At 46.0% G+C, this 20,171-nt stretch overlaps 1 protein-coding gene across 1 annotated transcript; it reads right to left on the reverse strand.

Annotated features, from left to right (window-relative positions):
- Positions 1-16,236: 16,236 nt before the first annotated feature.
- Positions 16,237-19,850, reverse strand: LOC119316338 (growth hormone-regulated TBC protein 1-like). The gene is made up of 8 exons (XM_037590656.1): positions 19,318-19,850; positions 18,282-18,966; positions 17,862-17,978; positions 17,604-17,782; positions 17,417-17,510; positions 17,232-17,309; positions 17,018-17,119; positions 16,237-16,765 (listed from the first exon to the last, which is right to left on the reverse strand). Exons 2-8 carry the CDS (start codon positions 18,843-18,845, stop codon positions 16,634-16,636), a joined length of 1,266 nt encoding a protein of 421 aa, XP_037446553.1. The 5' UTR covers positions 18,846-18,966; positions 19,318-19,850; the 3' UTR covers positions 16,237-16,633.
- Positions 19,851-20,171: the final 321 nt, after the last annotated feature.

Raw genomic sequence — 20,171 nt, forward strand, 5'->3', positions numbered from 1 at the left:
AAGAGACTTGCCGGTAACGAGATTGAACTAGGTATTGGATACCGACGATCAAATCTCGGGCAAGTAACATACCGATGACAAAGGGAACAACGTATGTTGTTATGCGGTTTGACCGATAAAGATCTTCGTAGAATATGTGGGAGCCAATATAGGCATCCAGGTCCCGCTATTGGTTATTGACCGGAAACAAGTTCTAGGTCATGTCTACATAGTTCTCGAACCCGTAGGGTCCGCACGCTTAACGTTTCGTTGACGATATAGTATTATATGAGTTATGTATGTTGGTAACCGAATGTTGTTCGGAGTCGCGAATGAGATCATGGACATGACAAGGAACTCCAGAATGATCCGGAGATAAATTTTGATATATGGGATAATAGTGTTTGCTCTCCGGAAGAGTTCCGGAATTCACCGGAAGGGGTTCCGGATGTTTCCCGAAATGTTTGGGTACGAGAACATGTTATTTGGGCCAAAGGGGAAAGTCCACAAGGTTTTTGGAAAGCGCAAAAGGAAGTTTTGTGGAGTCCAGGGGCCAGACGCTAGGGTCCCTGGCGTCTGGGTCCAGACGCCGGGAACCCTGGCGTCTGGCCCTGGAGTCCGAGAAGGACTCTTGCCTTTCGGGTGAAACCGACTTTGTGGAGGCTTTTACTCCAAGTTTCGACCCCAAGGCTCAACATATAAATAGAGGGGCAGGGCTAGCACCAAAGACACATCAAGAAACACCAAACCGTGTGCCGGCAACCCCGTCCCCTCTAGTTTATCCTCCGTCATAGTTTCCGTAGTTCTTAGGCGAAGCCCTGCAGAGATTGTTCTTCACCAACACCGTCACCACGCCGTCGTGCTGCCGGAACTCATCTACTACTTCGCCCGTCTTGCTGGATCGAGAAGGCGAGGATGTCATCGAGCTGAACGTGTGCAGAACTCGAAGATGCCGTGCGTTCGGTACTTGGATCGGTCGGATCATGAAGACGTACGACTACATCAACCGCGTTGATAAACGCTTCCGCTTAGCGATCTTCGAGGGTATGAAGATACACTCCTCCTCTCGTTGCTATGCATCACCATGATCTTGTGTGTGCGTAGGAATTTTTTCGAAATTACTATGTTCCCCAACAGGTTTCACCTTTTTCCATACAAAAGTTTTGCAATTGCCCCTTGGCAATTTCATATTGAGCACTCCGGAGGGTAGAAGTACCAGTCCTGGATCGTATAATACTTTCCCATAGTTCCTTGGCATTTCTGATGTGTATGAACGGTCTCCTTTGCTTTTCATCCATACCCCTCCTTATACACATGATTGCCGTGTCATTGAGGTTCTTGTCATATATTTCTGTTGGTGTGGGGTTCTTTGGATCAACCACATGGTAGCCATACTCTATAATCTCCAGCATCTCATCGTTTCCATGTCGAAGATGATCCTGCATAGCAACTTTCCACAAAGCAAAATCGGAAGTAGCAGAATGTAAAGGAGGTTTGCCTTGAGGATTATATCTTGGTTTCTCAACCTAAGGTCTTGCATAAAGCCAAGGAACACTGGCGTGTTCATTGCTAGGAGGTTGTTGACCAAGTGATGATGTAGGCACGGTTGGCCTCGAACCCACACCACTTGAGTGTGGTGCAAGCATCGCAGACAACGTGGCTAATCTCAGTTGGACCAAGGCCTCAAGAGAAGCATCATGCTCCTCTTTTTGCTTAGCAAGGGCCCGTTCTAGATCCTGAGACGTAAAGGACTTGACTTCAGAGGAAACCTCACCTTTATCCTTAGGATCTACAACCAGGGGGTCCCATCTGGGTTCATCTTGCTATAGGGCGGTTAAGCCACAAGAATAGAGCACGAGGCTCTGATACCAATTGAAAGAATCGAGATGGACCTAGAGGGGGGGTGAATAGGTACAATTACAAATGTTAATGGTTACTTGGCAATTTTAGGCAATAATGCGGAATATGAAGATGAGCCTAACAATTGCATGGGAGCACAAAGTACTAAGCAAACAACACAAACACGTAAGTAGGCAGGCACAATATAATGTACGTAAGAGTAACGAGACAAGTAACCACAAGTAGAGAGTTAGGGTTAGGAATAACCGCAACTCCGGGAGACGAGGATGTATGCCGATGTTCACTTCCTTGGAGGGAAGCTAGTCACCGTTAGAGGGGCGGATGTTACCACGAAGGCACACCTACGCCACGAAGGCTTACCCTATTCTCCCTTTGAGACAACACCACGGAGGCGTTTCTCAACCACTAGTGGTAGACCTTGGGGTGGTCTCCAAACCCTCACAAACTTTTCTGAGGGTAATCACAAGGTTTGATTCCTCTCCGAATGACTCCTACCGCCTAGGAGTCTCCAACCTCCAAGAGTAACAAGAATGAAGGGAAAAAGCTCAAAACTTGCTCAAGTCATGAATTCCTTTGGTGCAAAGAAGGGGAAGGAGTGGATCTATCACTTGATTGGAGAACTTCTCTCAAATGCTCCTAGAACACTTGGGAATCTAGGATTTAGTGTGGATGAATGAGAGAGAGAGAGTGAGGAGTGTTCTTGAGAGGCTCAAAGTGAATGGTCAACCTTATCCCGTGGAAGGGAAAGGTATATATATAGGTGGTGGGAAGAAGTGATCGTTTGGAGAACGTCGGACGTCCGGAGGCCCAAATGGGTCCGGACGTCCGACAGCCATCGGACGACTGGCCGCTGTGAAAAGTACGACCCACAACTCAATGCGCAGGATACGGACGTCCGAGCGGGGCTGGACATCCGTAAGAATGCTTCTGTTGTGAAGGTGTCGGACGTCTGGAGGGTTCCGGACATCCGTAGAAATGTTTCTGTTGTGGAAGTGTCGGACGTCCGGAGGGTTCCGGACATCCATATAAATGCTTCTGTCGTGGAAGTGTCGGACATCCGGAAGTGTCCGGACGTTCGGGCAATCAGGAAGGACCGGACGTCCGTAGAACACCGGACGTCCGAAGGCAAGGTATAGAGATAGTAGCTTTTGAGCAAGTTTTTCACTAGATCCATCGATCCCCTCTTAATAGTGCGGGATCCCTATACTCAAGAACAAACCATAAATGAGGTCAACATCTTGTATCTCCATTGTTGAGTTATATGCTTTTTGTCCCTAGTCATGATCCATGCACACGGTCTTTGGAACATAATCCTAAGATATACTTGATAAACATGATTAGTCCCGAGCATATGTGTTTTCATCAACATCAAAATATGATTAAGGACATGATTGCACTTTCATCAAGCCTCAGCCAAAGGGCAAAACTGTGCCTCAGATGAATGCCAAGGAGTTCTGGACAAGGCGTCGCCGCAACCCCTCTGTGGAAGACCAAGATCCCACTTTGGTCAACTGTCCGTTCTGGAACCGCTTTCAATTTGCCATTTTCTTTGATGTGCTCAAGGCCAAGAAGAATCTCTATGTTGATGTGCACTCCATTGACACGGACTATATGGAGAAGGATCATGAGTACTTTGGTGAAGCTCTTCAGATTTGCTCTCAGCTGAACATTCTGAAAATCATGCAGTTCAACAAGGACTATGATGCAGATATAGTGGCTCAATTCTATGCCACTGTCCATCTAGGGACTGATGAGGACATGACTCTGACTTGGATGACCAATGGCAAGTTGCTTTCTGTCAAGTGGAAGGCATTCATGGAGTTACTTGAGGTGGATTATCACGGGCTTGAGACTCCAGTCGGATTTCACCCTCACAGCAATACAACCTCCACTCACAAGCAAGCCCTCTGGCCCTACTGCACTCAGAAGATCAACCCTGACACTAAGAAGGTAACATATGAGATGCTTGCCTTTCTGGACATTCTTCACCGTGTCTTCTGTGAGACTCTCTTCCCTCGTATTGGGAATCTGGACATGGTTCACTCCTACCTTGTGGACATGCTTCTCTTTTGCCAACGTGAGAAGGAGGCAAACACTGGTGAGTCTTTGGAAATTTCTCATGTTATGTGGTCTGAGCTCTTATCTGCTATCTTTGAGCGGAAGTGCCCGATCTATGGTCCATTCATCATGCTGCTCATTGAGAAGGCCTGGGATAAGGTCTATCCCAAGGTTATGCTAGAGACTGGAGAGTTGGTGTCTCATGATATCAAGCTTCTGAGGAAGAAGGATAACTGGGGCTCCCAGGTCCCTAGATCTAGGGCTACATCTTCTGCTGCTGCCATGGAGACCGAGGAGGAGGTTGATGTTGATGATGATGATGACTATGAGCCTTCTGGGGCAGAGCCCTCTTGGGCAACGAAGCTCAAGCTCAAGGTGAAGAAGCTGTTCTGCATGGAGTCTCACGGTCAGTACATGACTCATGTGGCTGAGAAGAAGGCCAGGGGACGTCACAAGGAACTCATGCGTCAGTTGGGTGCCACCGTTCTCAGTGGATCTGAGGACCAGCTGACTGAGGAGGAGGAGTGGATTCAACAGCACTGCTCGTGGATAGATTCTGATGCCAAGCAGTTCCCGACCGACGACGGCGGTGCAGACGATCCTGCTGGGATATGATGTTCGAGACCCTCGCATGCTATCACCTGGAGCCGTAGCAACACCCCCTCTCTTTTTGGTGTCTCGATGCCAAAGGGGGAGAGAGTTTAGGGATTTGTGTCTTTGTCGTTGTCTGTGTTGCGAGTGTGCCTTCTTTGTCGTGTGTTTTCACGCCATTTGCTTTGCTTGGTTTTGTGCCAGTGAGACCTAAGTTCCAGAAATATGGTGTGAGACATATGCTACCTTATCTCTTTATTATCTTCATCTATGTCTATCTAGTCTTTCGGGTATCTTATGAGGTGCATGCTTATCCTGTTATATATACTTTGCTCTCATATATCTTGCTTAGGTTGTTGGTCTCTAAAATGTAGGGGGAGCGTTGATCCTAGTATGTGTGCCGTGCAGTCCAAAGTACTTATCTAGATAGCACACATCTAGGGGGAGCCCATCTACATCTTAGAGTTGTGGGGTTTGCGCATGTCCTATGTCTTTTCCCGTTTGTGCAAATCCCGTATTGTCATCAATCCACCAAAAAGGGGGAGATTGTAAGGGCATATTTATCCCCAAGGTGTTTTGGTGATTGATGACAATGCTTTTGCGAACTAATCATGTGTGTTGAGATTTTCAGAGATTCATCCTTGGCACGAGACGATTCCCTCCCCTCATTGTGTTATTCAAGACAGTGCAGCTCTTTCGTTTCTCTGTTGGTGGACTAGTTGCGTAGGAGTCACCGTACTATCAAGAGGGGATCCGCTTTGGTAAGGCTAGGGTGGAATCAACACGTACACATCCTTATTACACCTATTGTTCTTTCCGCCTCAATGGAGCTCTCCTTCCCTTCTCTGTGCTCTCTGTCTGGCCCCAGCGGTAGTACCGTGGGCCACATCGGTAGTACCGCCGAAGCACAACAAGCGGTAGTACCGCTCCTTAGCGGTAGTACCGCTTGCTGTCTTCCACCGTAGTACCGCTGTGGCTCCGGGCTAGTACCGCCTTGACTCAAGGCCTCGTTTTCTCGTGTCGGGTTCTGCGGCACTAGCTACAGCAGTAGTGGCGGTAGTACCGCTCCAGAGCGGTAGTACCGCCCTTACCACCGCGGTAGTACCGCTCTGAGTCCAGGACTTTGCTCCACTCTTGTGTGCGGTAGTACCGTTGGCTCAGCGGTAGTACCGCCCACCCAAGCGGTAGTACCGCTCTCTGCGGGGCTGCTTGGGGGGGGGTAACAGTTGGATGTTTCCCCCCACTATATAAAGGGGTCTTCTTCCCCATAGTTGACCTACCTCTTCCCCCAAAAAGCTCCATTGTTGCTCCAAGATCCATTTTCGCCTGATCTCTCTCCCTAGCCAATCAAACTTGTTGATTTGCTCGGGAGTGGTTGAGAAGGCCCAGATCTACACTTCCACCAAGAGAAATTTGATTCTCCGCACTAATCCCTAGCGGATCTTGTTACTCTTGGGTGTTTGAGCACCCTAGACGGTTGAGGTCACCGCGGAGCCATAGTCCATTGTGGTGAAGCTTCGTGGTGTCATTGGGAGCCTCCAATTAAGTTGTGGAGATTGCCCCAACCTTGTTTGTAAAGGTTCGGTCGCCGCCTTCAAGGGCACCAATAGTGGAATCACGGTATCTCGCATTGTGTGAGGGCGTGAGGAGATTACTGTGGCCCTAGTGGCTTCTTGGGGAGCATTGTGCCTCCACACCGCTCTAACGGAGACGTACTTCCCCTCAAAAGCAAGGAACTTCGGTAACACATCCTCGTCTCCACCGGCTCCACTCTTGGTTACCTCGTGCCTTTACTTGTCCAAGCTTATTTGTGTTGTATCCCTTGCTTGCTTGTGTTCTAGTTGTTGTTGCATCATATAGGTTGCTCACCTAGTTGCATATCTAGACAACCTACTTTGATGCAAACTTTAATTTGGTAAAGATAAGTATAAAAAGTGTTAGTTGCCTGTTCACCCCTCCCCCCTCTAGTCAACTATACCGATCCTTTCACCGCTGAATATAGATGGGGGAAGGTGATGGAGATGTTGGTGAAGATGACGGCGGTGTTGGTGTAGATCGCGGTGATGATGATGGCCCCCGGCTACATTCCGGCGCCACCGGAAGCGAGGGGGAGAGAGCCCCCCTTCTTCTTCTTCTTCCTTGACCTTCTCCCTAGATGGGTTTCCTCGCTGGTCCATGGTCTCCATGGCGTGGGAGGGGTGAGAGCCCCTCTGAGATTGGATCCGTCTCTCTGTCTCTCTATATTTTTGCGTTTCGGTGTTCTGCCCTTTCACCGTTTCTTATATATCCGGAGATCCGTAACTCCAATTGTATTGAAACCTTCGCCAAGATTTTTTTTCCCGAAAATTAGCTTTCTTGTGGCCAAACAAGAGTAGCAACCGCCTTAGGGGTGCCCACGAGGGTCAGGGGCGTGCCCCCTGCCTCGTGGCCCCCTCGGACACGGTCTCGCATCGATTCTTCTTCCCAAACATCACAAATATTCCAAAAATATTCTCCGTCCGTTTTTATCCCGTTTGGATTCCGTTTGATATGGGGTTTCTGTGAAACATAAAAAATATAACAAACAGGAACTGGCACTGGGCACTGGATCAATATGTTAGTCCCAAAAATAGTATAAAAATTACCAAAAGTATGTAAAAGTTGTAGAATATTGGTGTGGAACAATCAAAAATTATAGATACGACGGAGACATATCTGCATCCCCAAGCTTAATTCCTGCTCGTCCTCGAGTAGGTAAATGATAAAAAAAGATAATTTTTGATGTGGAATGCTACCTAACATAATCTTGATCATATATCTAATCATGGCATGAATATTAAGAGACGAGTGATTCAAAGCAATAGTCTATCATTTGACATTAAGAAAATAATACTTCAAGCATACTAATAAAGCAATCATGTCTTTTCAAAACAACATGGCCAAAGAAAGTTATCCCTACAAAATCATATAGTCTAGCCATGCTCCATCTTCACCACACAAAATATTCAAATCATGCACAACCCCGTTTTAGCCAAGCAATTGTTTCATACTTTAGTATTTTCAAACTTTTTCAACTTTCACGCAATACAAGAGCGTGAGCCATGGACATAGCACTATGGGTGGAATAGAATATGATAATGGGGGTTGTGTGGAGAAGACAAAAAGGGAGAAAGTCTCACATTGACGCGGCTAATCAACGGGCTAGGGAGATGCCCATCAATTGATGTCAATGCAAGGAGTAGGGATTGCCATGCAACGGATGCACTAAGAGCTATAAGTGTACGAAAGCTCAAACTGGAAACTAAGTGGGTGTGCATCCAACTTGCTTGCTCATGAAGACCTCGGGCATTTGAGGAAGCCCATCATCAGAATATATAGGCCAAGTTCTATAATGAAAATTCCCACTAGTATATGAAAGTGACAAAATAAGAGACTCTCTAACATAAAGATCATGGTGCTACTTTGAAGCACAAGTGTGGAAAAAGGATAGTAACATTGTCCCTTTTTTTCTTTTTTTCTTTTTTTTTATTTTTTTTGCGGGCTTCTTTGGCCCCCTTTTTTTATTTAGGATTCTTTGGTCTCTCCCTTTTTTCGGGACAATGCTCTAATAATGATGATCATCACACTTCTATTTACTTACAACTCAATATTACAACTCGATATCTTGAACAAAGATATGACTCTATATGAATGCCTCCGGCGGTGTACCGGGATGTGCAATGATCTAGCGTAGCAATGACATCAAAAAACGGACAAGCCATGAAAACGTCATGCTAGCTATCTTATGATCATGCAAAGCAATATGACAATAAATGCTCAAGTCATGTATATGATGATGATGGAAGTTGCATGGCAATATATCTCGGAATGGCTATGGAAATGCCATGATAGGTAGGTATGGTGGCTGTTGAGGAAGATATAACAAGGCTTATGTGTGCTGGAGCGTATCGTATCACATGGTTTGAATGCACCGGCGAAGTTTGCACCAACTCTCGAGGTGAGAAAGGGCAATGCACGGTACCGAAGAGGCTAGCAATGATGGAAGGGTGAGAGTGTGTATAATCCATGGACTCAACGTTAGTCATAAAGAACTCAAAAGATATGAGAAGAGAAACAGGCAATCCAAACTTCAAAAGATATAAGTGAAGCACATGAAGCATTCTATAAAGCCATACTCAAAAGATATAAGTGAAGTGCAATGAGCATTCTATAAATCAATCAAGGACTATCTCATACCAGCATGGTGCATAGAAAAATGAAAACTAAATGCAAAAGACGCTCCAAGACTTGCACATAATGCACGAACGAAACGAATCCTAAAACATACCGATACTTGTTGAAGAAAGAGGGGATGCCTTCCGGGGCATCCCCAAGCTTACACACTTGAGTCTCCTTGAATATTTACTTGGGGTGCCTTGGGCATCCCCAAGCTTGAGCTCTTGCCTCTCTTCCTTTTCCTCATATCGAGACATCCTCGATTAGACACTACATCCACACAAAACTTCAACAGAAAACTCGGTAAGATCCGTTAGTATAATAAAGCATATCACCACTCTAAGTATTGTAGAAAACCAATTCATATTTTGTTTTTGCATTGTGTCTACTATAATATAGCTTTTTCATGGCTTAAATCCACTGATATAAATTGATAGATTCATCAAAACAAGCAAACTATGCACCGAAAACAGAATCTGTCAAAAACAGAATAGTATGTAGCAATCTGAACATCCACCATACTTCTGGTATCCCACAAATTCTACCAAAATTAGGAAAAATAAAAACGTTGTACAGAAAGACAGTGCAAAAGGAATCAGAACCAATTGACGTTCCAGTTAAACATGTAAAATCGCGCACTACAGCCAAAGTTTCTGTCCTGCACCGTACAAACCAACAAGCATTGTAAACATCCTAAAGGCAAACCTTGGCACATTATTTTTATAACACAATGGAATTATACAAGGGGATAATTATTTTTGATGAAAAGTTTCTGTAATCAAGAATCACAAAGTTTCCGTGAGCATGAACAAAGTTCAAGGAGCTCTCCCACTTCAACAATGCTTGTCTCTCTCAAGTTCACTTTCCTTTTTGAAAAGTTTTTAGGTTTCCCTCTTTATTTTTTTGTTTTTAAACTATATGAAAGCACTCAACCGAAATAAATGACTCCCTAAAACTTCCAGGTTGTCTCCCTGGCAGCGCTTTCTTTAAAGCCATTAAGCTAGGCATATAGTGCTCAAGTAATGAATCCACCCGGATTCCAAGGTATATCAAAGCCAATTTTGATTAACAATGATTTGTAATTTAGTAGTGAGCATAAAGTAACATATATCAAGCAATGACGAAGTCTAACTCTCTTCCTATGCATCGGCATGTCATAAAATAACAATTCATGCACACCAAGTAAAGGCCAATGCATAGTATAAGCAGTTTCTTGCAATTCTATCGTGTTGGAAACATAAAGAGGCGGAGATGTAGTTCCTCTCTCATAATAATTGCAAGTAGGAGAAGCAAGCACGTGCATATTACATTCATCAAAATCATCATGTGCAATGGTAAAAGGCAACCCATCAATATAATCCTTAATAAGCACAAACTTCTCCGATATAGTGTAGTTGGGAGAATTCAAAAAGATAATAGGACTATCATGCGTGGGTGCAATAGCAACAATTTCATGTTTAACATATGGAACTATAGCAAGTTCATCTCCATGAGCATAATTCATATTGGCATCTTGGCCACAAGCATATCAAGCATCATCAAAAAGGGATATTTCAAGAGAATCAACGGGATCATAGCAATTATCATAGCAATCATCCTTCGGTAAGCACGAAGGGGAATTAAACAACGTATGAGTTGAAGAGTTACTCTCATTAGAAGGTGGGCACGGGTGATCAATCCGCTCTTCCATCTTTTGTTCTTTGCTCTCCTCATCATCTTTTTCGTCCAATGAGCTCATAGTTTCATCAATTTCTTCTTACATAGCTTCCTGCAAAATATTAGTCTCTTCTTGGACAGCGGAGAAGACCTCAATATATGCTTTAACATAGGCATTAGAAGCATAATTATCATAACAATATTCAAGTATGGAAAAAATTTCAGATTTGTAAAGAGTGGCATCATACTTTTCAATCAAAGAAGCAATTTCATAAGCACCCTTAAAAGCAACAAATTCTTAAATTTGTTGAACATCATAGTAATTATAAATACCCTTAGCATACGAAGATATGATTCCATTATCAAACTCACATTGGTAGGGAAGGTGTTTCTTAGGGTTTTCAGAACAACAAGTAACATCATATATTTCACATAAATTCCAAGCATAACATTGCAAATGTTAAACATCCCTTAATAGTTTTCCCTTTTCAGATATACGGTGTCGCACATAACAAGCATGATCATCTAAATATTTGCCCTCAACTAAGCTAGTTGGGGTTTCAGCACGAGCACAAAGGGATCGAAGATGATCCAAGTAAAAAGCTTCAGTAGTGTGATCGATTTTGAGTGGTTCTTCAACATTGGTGTAGTAGGTACAACTAATTTTTTTGGTATTTTGCATTTCCTACCCATAACTAAAGACAGAAAACAACTAAGAACAACAAATAAAAATTACTTAGTGATAAAGCAAACAAGCACACACGAGAATATTCACGCCGCGCTATGACTCCCCGGCAACGGCGCCAGAAAAAGGTCTTGATAACCCACAAGTGTAGGGGATCGCAACAGTTTTCGATAAGTAAGAGTGTCGAACCCAACGAGGAGCTAAAGGTAGAATAAATATTCCCTCAAGTTCTATCGGCCACCGAAACAACTCTACGCACGCTTGACGTTCGCTCTACCTAGAACAAGTATGAAACTAGAAGTACTTTGTAGGTGTGATAGGATAGGTTTGCAAGAAAATAAAGAGCACGTAAACATAAACTAGGGGTTTTTTAAATAAAGATGCAATAAAGTAAATATAGCGAGTGTGGAAAAGTGGTGGTAGGAGTTGTGAAATTGTCCCTAGGCAGTTGACTACGTTACTAGACCGGTAATCACTATTGCAATTCTATTTGAGGGAGAGGCATAAGCTAACATACTTTCTCTTCTTGGATCATATGCACTTATGATTGGAACTCTAGCAAGCATCCGCAACTACTAAAGATCATTAAGGTAAAACCCAACCACACCATTAAAGTATCAAGTCCCCTTTATCCCATACGCAACAATCCCCTTAGTCGGGTTTGTGTTTCAGTCACTCACGCAACCCACTATAAGCGAATCATGAACGCATTGCAACACCCTACAGCGGGAATCCCTCACGCTTGCGTGACACGGAGGGCACACTAGGACAGCACCAATAATAAAACATGCAACTCAAATCAATCATAGCAATTCATCAATCACCGATAGGACAACGAAAATCTACTCAGACATCATAGGATGGCAACACATCATTGGAAAATAATATGAAGCATAAAGCACCATGTTCAAGTAGAGGGTACAGCGGGATGCGGGAGAGTGGACCGCCGAATATAGAAGGGGGAAGGTTATGGAGATGTTGGTGAAGATGACGGCGGTGTTGGTGAAGATCGCGGTGATGATGATGGCCCCTGGCAGCGCTCCGGCGCCACCGGAAGCAAGGGGGTAGAGGCCCCCTTCTTCTTCTTCTTCTTCCTTGACCTCCTCCCTAGATGGGAGAAGGGTTTCCCCTCTGGTCCTTGGCTCCCATGGCGTGGGAGGGGCGAGAGCTCCTCCGAGATTGGATCTATCTCTCTGTTTCTGCGTTCTTTGTTTCTGCCCCTTCACCGTTTCCTTTATATATGAAGATCCGTAACTCCGATTGGGGTGAATCTTTCGCCCAGATTTTTCTTGTAAAATTAGCTTTCTTGCGGCAAAAGAAGAGTGTCAACTGCCTTATGGGTGGCCCACGAGAGTCCAGGGCGCGCCCCCCTGTCACGTGGCCACCTCGGACACTGTCTCGCGTTGATTCTTCCTCCGGAAAATCTCAAATATTCCAAAATAATTCTCCGTCTGTTTTTATCCCGTTTGGATTCCGTTTGATATTGGTTTTCTGCAAAACATAAAACATGCAACAGACATGAACTAGCACTGGGCACTGGATCAATATGTTAGTCCCAAAAATAATATAAAAAGTTGCCAAAAGTATATGAAAGTTGTAGAATATTGGCATGGAACAATCAAAAATTATAGATACGACGGAGACGTATCAGCCGGCGTCTACCGCGGCGGCTTTTTGTGCCTCCTCTTCAGCAGCGGCAGCCCCAACTCCACTTTCCTACTCGAGGCCGCCGGCAGGAGCAAGGACGTCGTGCTGCTCTCCTCCGGCGGCTGTGACATGGCCATCGCCGCGCACACCCAAGACATTGAGGAGGAGGCGGTGGTCGTCGTTATTGTGGTGCGGGGTCCCGAGGAAACCGTGGCCGCGGAGGAGGAGGCGCAGGATGCCGGGCCGGTGCCGCTGGTGGTGGTGGTGGTGGTGGTGGTGGAGGAAGGGGATCGATGGCGAGAGGGGTTCTTTTAGAGCATCTCCAAAAGCCGCGCTCCGCGCCTCGCGCAAAAAACTAGTTTGCCGCGCGCGCTTCGGCTGGTTTAGCGTGGCCGCCAGCGCTGGCTCCAACAGCCGCGCTAAAATGCAGCGCGCGCGCGCCGTTCCAGTAGCGCGCAAAAATACAGCGCGCGCGGCACGCACAAACCACATATACATTTCAAATAGAAGCAAAAATGATCAAACTAAACAAAATAAATCAACAATAAATAGTTCAATTTCGTTATCATTACAACCCAAACAAATAGTTTATTGTTCAGTACAACAAATACTGCAATAAACACAACAAATAGTTCATGAACAATGCAATGTCGAACGCGGAAATCATGCTCTTTGTCGTCCATGCCATGCCCACCAGTCTTCAATCAGATCCTTCTGAAGATCATTGTGCGTTGCGGGACGCCGAATGGCATGATAGGAGGCAACAAAATGGGCTACCCTTTCAGCCCTCCGTCGCACTCGCACGGGATGTCCCAAGAGCTCATACTGTGAGTAGTCTAAATCTTGGCCACGCTCATTCTCGATGATCATGTTGTGCATGATCACACAAGCGTGCATGATGTACCAAAGCATTTTTTGATCTCGAAATCTAGCCGGTCCTCTCACAATAGCAAATTGGGCTTGCAAAATCCCAAATGCTCTCTCCACATCTTTTCTAGCCGCCGTCTGAGCATTGTGGAAATCAAGATTTTTCTTACCTTTTGGCTTTTTCAACGGCTTGACGAAGTTTGCCACTTTGGATAGGTGCCATCCGCTAGATAATAGCCATAGGTGTACGTACGACCATTTGCCACAAAGTGCACCGGTGGAAACTCACCATTTGCAATCTTATTCATCAGTGATGACCGGTTGACAACATTGATGTCATTCAAAGATCCAAGCATTTCAAAGAATGCATGCCAAATCCAAGTCTCTTGATCGGCCACCGCTTCAAGGATTATAGTGGAACCCTTTTTTTGGCCGTGAAATTGCCCATGCCATGCCTTTGGACAATTCTTCCAACTCCAATGCATGCAATCTATTGAGCCAAGCATGCCAGGAAAGCCGCGAGCTTTGTTCATCGCCAATAGCCTTGCGACGTCTTCAGCATTGGGAGATCTCAAATACTCCTCGCCAAACACTTGCACAATTCCCACTGCAAAGCGCTTGACACACATGATGGCTTGGCTCTCACCCATAGCCAAGTGATCATCAACTAGATCAACCGGGATACCGTATGCCAACATACGCAAAGCGGCTGTCACCTTCTGAAAGGTGCTATGCCCGAGCTCTCCGGCGGCATTCCTCCTTTGCTGAAAAAACCGGTCATGGATTGCTAGTTTCTCTGCAATGCGCCTGAACAAGTCGGTGCTCATCCTAAACCGGCGATGAAAATACGACTCAGGGTATGTGGGATTCTCCACAAAATAGTGCCTCATCAATCTGTTATGGGCATCAATCCTATCGCTCCAAATTCTCTGCCGACCCATAACCGAACCACCGTGCTTCGGTTTTTTATTGATATGCATAGCTAGGATCATTGCAAGATCCTCCTCCTCTTCCATATCAAATTCTTCTTCGGAAGAATCATACGACGAACTCATCTACAATGTTCAATATTATACTATAAAAACTACAATTAAAACATGCACCAAATTCATGAAGTTTGAGCAATACATACCTTGTAGGCGTTTTGTCGAACACCTCGCGGGAGCGGCGCGGCAACGAGCGCTCGGGCGCTGTTCCTCGGACAACAGACGCGCGCGAGGGCCGGCGGGACTAGGAGGGGGGCGGAAGCGCGGCGGCGCGGGGATAGGCCGGGGAAGCGCCTGAACGATCGCCGAGGGGCGCGGGCGGCGGCGGCGGCTCGGCTGGATGGGGGTGGAAGTGGGAGAGCGAGCGTGTGAGAGTCCAGCGCGCGGGAGCGGGCGCAGCAAATAAGCGGCGCGCGATTGCGTTTCGGCCAGCGCGCTGAACTACATATGCCGCGCGCGCTGTTTTTGCGCGCCCGCTGGAGCAACAATACCGGTTGCGCGCGCGCTAAAACGCCCACTTTTGCGGCGCGGCGCTAGTTTGGCGCGGCTGTTGAAGATGCTCTTATTTGTGGCGATTTTGCAAAAAAAACCTTGGTTCCCGGCGTATTGAGGCGGGTAAGATGACGTGGCAGTCAAGTGGCCAAGTGGGTGACTGGACAAGTGGCACATCAACGAATACGTAGAGCAAGGCGTAGAATGGACCATATGTGACCCCTAAAGCAAGTTTGGTGACTGTATTATGGATATTTGTAATCACAGGGACTAAAGCTAACGTCAGCACAAGTAAATGGACCTGTAGTGAATTTTTCTGTATTTTTGTATTGACAGTTAAACTTAGCAGTAGCGCTTTTAGTAGCAAAGCGCTACTGCTATTCTCATTAGCTTGCGCCCGTTTTCCTACCCACGCTACTACTAACACTACCTTATCCCCACACGCGCGGCCGACCCTCAATCTCTCTCACTCACTCTCCCCCTCTCAATCACTCTCGCCCGCGCCGATAACCGTCGTCGTCCGTCGCCGCCGCAGTCGCCGTTTGTCCGCCGCCGCCGCCGCCGCCGCCGCTCGTCCGCCACCGAGGTACTCCCTCCTTCCGTCCCTCCTCCTCCCATCGTGCCCTCCTCCCTCCTCCCACCGCCCCTCCTTCCGCCTCCTCCCACCGCCCCTCCCTCCTCCTCCTTCGGCCGGCCCCTCCCCCTCCTCCTCCGGCCGGCCCCTCCCCCTCCTCTCTCCTCCCTCCCTCCCTTGTCTCTGTTCTTGCAAATCGTAGGTGTTTTGAACAAAATAGAAGTAAGAAAAATTAGGGTAGAACTAGGATAGTAGAATTTTTAGCAAGTGTTTAATAAAAATAGTTTATTTAGTAAGTGATTAATATAACTAGTTTATTTATAGTAAGTGCTTAATAGAACTAGTTTATTTAATAAGTAGTTAATACAACTAGTTTATTTAGTAAATAGTTAATAAAACTAGTTTATTTAGTAAATAGTTAATAAAACTAGTTTATTTAGTGTTAGGATTATATATAAGATATTTGCAAATGTTTTTTTTTCATATTTTGAACCATTGAAATGCTACTGTACTTCAAGGTTTCTTGATTAACAGCAAAAACATGGACACGCTTCAGCAAACAGATAAAACCAATTTGGTGCCATGAGCACTGAGAATTTGGACACCTTCACAATCTAGCTTTCTCAACAGTAAAAACAAGAAGCAAATGCCATGAGCAAAAACAAGTTATTAGTAAAAACAGAAGATGTTTTTTGGCTCCATTTCACACATACAACAAACCGGGACTACAAATCAAGCAAATCCATGAGCGCTGCCGAAAAGCATCGGATTCGTACAGGTTTCAACCAGCCGCAGAACCTGATCCCACCGGCATCGTGCACACGCACAGAAACACACAATATGAAGGTCCCAAAAACAAACCCACATTTGCAGTTTTGGCAACTTCCCATAGTACATTTCTGTTTTCAGCGGACCACAAGCGATTTTTTTACTCACCGCAGAATCCAGTCTGACCAGGAATTGAGTGCAAACTCACAGCGTCGCCTCACATTTCTTCAAAACAAACAGGGCTTCAGCTAAGCCTCTCAACATGTTTTTTCTGCATCATGCATCCATCTTGAGCGACCCCAGCCGTCTGGTTCTTTGGTCGAGCTCCGCCATGACCACCGTCTCGTGCCGTTTCCTTTCTTTTGTGATTGTGTTCGTTGTCATGGAGCCAATCTTATCGAAAGCAAACTAGGAAAGAAAATGGTAAACATGGATAAGTCAGATTCCAATATTGGCAATTAAATGCTTTGAAGCATGCAATGGATAAGTCAGATTCCAATATTGGCAATTAAATGCTTTGAAGCATGCAAACTACTCCAAATTACGGGTGACTTTCAGTTTACTGTAATTTCTTGGTGTTGCAGCTCAGTACACTTATAACATTGTGCATCATCCTGACTACTTCACTGTAACTGTGGGTACAAAAGGGCAAATATTTACCGTGAGCAGCTCATCTGGCTCGTATAGGTGATGGGCAGTGGTTTGCAGAACATCAATTACATCACCAATATGTAGGATGCGTAGAAGATCGTCTTCTCTCATCTGCCGATATTCAAGAATTTGTGAAAAGTGATAACAAAGTAATGCCAAACAAGCAGAAGAAATCCAAACATTTCGAGAAAACATGCAAAGAGGAGATTTCCTGAGTGCACACCTTGAAAATTGCTAGGGCGACATGGAACAAGACCTTTGCTCCTTCGTTGAATAACACATCCCACACACGGAGGGTTGTCTGTTCACAAAAAAAGAATGGTAAATGTGAAATGGTTTTACAGTGAATTCTGTACAGATTATTGACGAAAGAGATAAACATTGATAACAAGTAAACTCTTGACTAACCTCGGATGGCAATGTTTTGGAGAAGAGGCATAAAAACCATTCTGTGGCAACAAGTGAAACATCAAACCCCATTGCTTCAAGATGAGCAGCAATCCTGTACCATTTGGAAAAATCCGATATAATTAACAACCATAGCATTGTCAGTGAGGAATGATAGCATAAATGCTGAAGGCAAAAAATGAAATACCTGGGGCATTTTTTAGCTAGAAGATCTTTGAATACTCTCTGCTCAACATGGCATCCAGAAAGAGTATCGGTATAACAATCACTGACAAGAACATTTTCCAAGAGTACAGCAAGCATCCAAAATGCATCTTCCTCTGTCTTCATAACGAGTAATAACAGAGCAGCTACATAATTTAAACCCTGTTGTAGTACATGCTGTTAGGAGGTGCTATGTGAGACAAATTACAGTTAATGAACAAGAACCTGGCACTGCGGCTACCTGGCAATATCCAACTTCTGAATCACGGAATGAATACCCAACAAGTACACGTCGAAGAGATGCCTGGCCTTCCTCGCTGTTCAACCAGGGATGGCAAGGGAAGGTTCGAGGGAGATCCTGAAATGCAAAGCATTTCATTTTTACTTCACAGATTCACTGAACTAGTGTACATAAAGCCCGGTATGTGCTGATAAGTGAGGACAACAATCTGATAGAAGAATGAATAGGAGAATGCTGATTGAAACACCCTCAAACCAATGAAGCATATGAAAACCAATTATTCATATGGATGAAACCATCTGATGCTTGCTTCCAGGATGTTGCTCATTAATAATTTAAACAAGGCATACACTTATTCTCTAGAAAAAGATACATGTACTCTTAATTTGCTCCTGGTATGCGGAAAAGGTATGTACTTACATGGTCGATTTGGCGAGTGGCTGGCGTGGTTTTCCCCTCCGTGGCCCTGATCAGCTCGTCATAGTACGTCTCAGGCACTGTCGACCGTTTCTTGGCTGCACCTGACACCGACAGCCATACCTTGGGCCTCAGCGCTGGCGGCACCCCCTTCCTGATCAGCCTCCTCAATGTCACCGTATTTGTGAGCACTGATAGCTTGAGAGACGTGACACTAATCACACCCTGGCCACCGTTGGAGGAGATCCTGGGCTGGAGGTACCAGTTTGCGCCCTTGCTTGCCTCCAGCGCCCACCACACCCTCCCTTGCTCCCTTATCCTCTCCCTCACCTCGTTGAGCACGTTGACATCATCCACATTGCCCTCCACCATGAAGCCGCAGAGATCTTCAAACTTGACCGACATGTGGTAGGCGTTGGCATGGCCCTTCCGGGGCGTGGTGTACCTGCCAGTGTGGCTAGTGGTGGGCATGGATGCTGCAGGTGGTGGCGTGGTCCACAACGACCACCTCCTCCTCCTCGGGTTGAAATCGTCGTCTGACACATCCCTGGGTTGGATCCCAAACATATTCTTGTCCAGAAGTCTAACGTGATACCGATATATATGCAACGTTATCAATATCAATATCAATCTACCATCAAATGAAGGCTTCCTGTTTTGTATTGGTTCCCCTTCTCGTCGTCGACCCCTGCAACAATTCCAGAAAACAAAACCTGAGTTCGTTCCTTAGTCGCCATTCCTGGCACGCACAACAATCAAATCCCAAAACGTAGAAAATGTAAACAGTAAAGAAATCCCATCTGCCAAAGTTATGCTATGCTATTCGGCCAAGACTTGGCCGGTTCAATGTCTTCCAAAGTTATTGATTCAGCAGGTTCTCTCGGCAAACAAGATTGGCACGGTTTTCTCTAACTAATGTAAACTCAGCAATAACTATCTCTTCACATATGACATATCTGAGACAAATTTTGAATTTTTTGGTAGCAATAAAAGACTACTCGTGAAGTATGGGAGTAACAGAGAAGAAGAAGGGTAGTACCTGGCTAGCTAGCTCCAGCAGCTGCAAGAAGGAAGGGGACCGAGCCGCCACCACCACCTGGATCTGTTGGGATTGGCCACCGCCGATGGAATCCCAACCCCAATCCCGGCTCCACGAGCTCAACCGAGGCCGGGCTCCGCTACCGCCGGCCAGCGGGACACTCTGCTCCCGCTCTCCCGCTCGCGGCACCCCGGACCGGACCGGCACCGGACCTCGCCCCGCTCCGCCGCCGTGAGCAGGCTCGATTCGGCCGCAGCAGACGCGGGTGGAGTGGCCGACGCGGCGGATCACAGGATCGACCGTGACGCGCTCGCGACCTCCATTGAAGGCGAGCACGGCATTGCGGTGATGGGATGGGGGAGGGGACGGGGGAGGAAGCGGTCGGTGGGTGATTTGGTCAGAGGATTAAAAGCAGAAACGGAAAATGATGGATGGGGCGATCGATCAAATCAATTTTGTATACTAGCACGGGACGGGATGGATGGATGGATAGGAGAGGACCAAATCAATCAACAGTTGTTGGTGGTGGTGAAAAGAAAATAAAAATGGGATCTTTTTTGGATTACTACTACTAGTTCGCACTACGTGCGCGCCTGCTCAACGGGAGGATTGGCTGGTTGTCTTCTTGGTGTACCAAAGCAAAAGGGTAGGGGTGTTTTTTTGCTCGCTGCCGCGGACGCATTTGTGGCCCATTTTTGCGCCCGGTTTTGGGTCGGAATGGACATGAAACGAACAGCAGGCGGACGATGTGTCCGTTTGGATCGCCCCGTTGGGCCAACTTTCTTGTCCGGATGACCCGAACAGACGAAATGGGTGGCCCCATTGGAGTTGCTCTTAGGTTTTCTTTTTTTGGG

The sequence above is a fragment of the Triticum dicoccoides genome, chromosome 1B (genome assembly GCF_002162155.2).
Source record: "Triticum dicoccoides isolate Atlit2015 ecotype Zavitan chromosome 1B, WEW_v2.0, whole genome shotgun sequence".
In the NCBI taxonomy this organism is placed as follows: domain Eukaryota; kingdom Viridiplantae; phylum Streptophyta; class Magnoliopsida; order Poales; family Poaceae; genus Triticum; species Triticum dicoccoides.

Coding starts and splice junctions, on each gene's coding strand:
- LOC119316338 (XM_037590656.1), bottom strand. CDS start 18,845: ATGTTTGGGATCCAACCCAGGGATGTGTCAGACGACGATTTCAACCCG. Junction 17,979..18,281: donor CCACTCGCCAAATCGACCAT/GTAAGTACATAC, acceptor TTTGCATTTCAG/GATCTCCCTCGAACCTTCCC. Junction 16,766..17,017: donor AGCCAGATGAGCTGCTCACG/GTAAATATTTGC, acceptor TTTCTTTCCTAG/TTTGCTTTCGATAAGATTGG.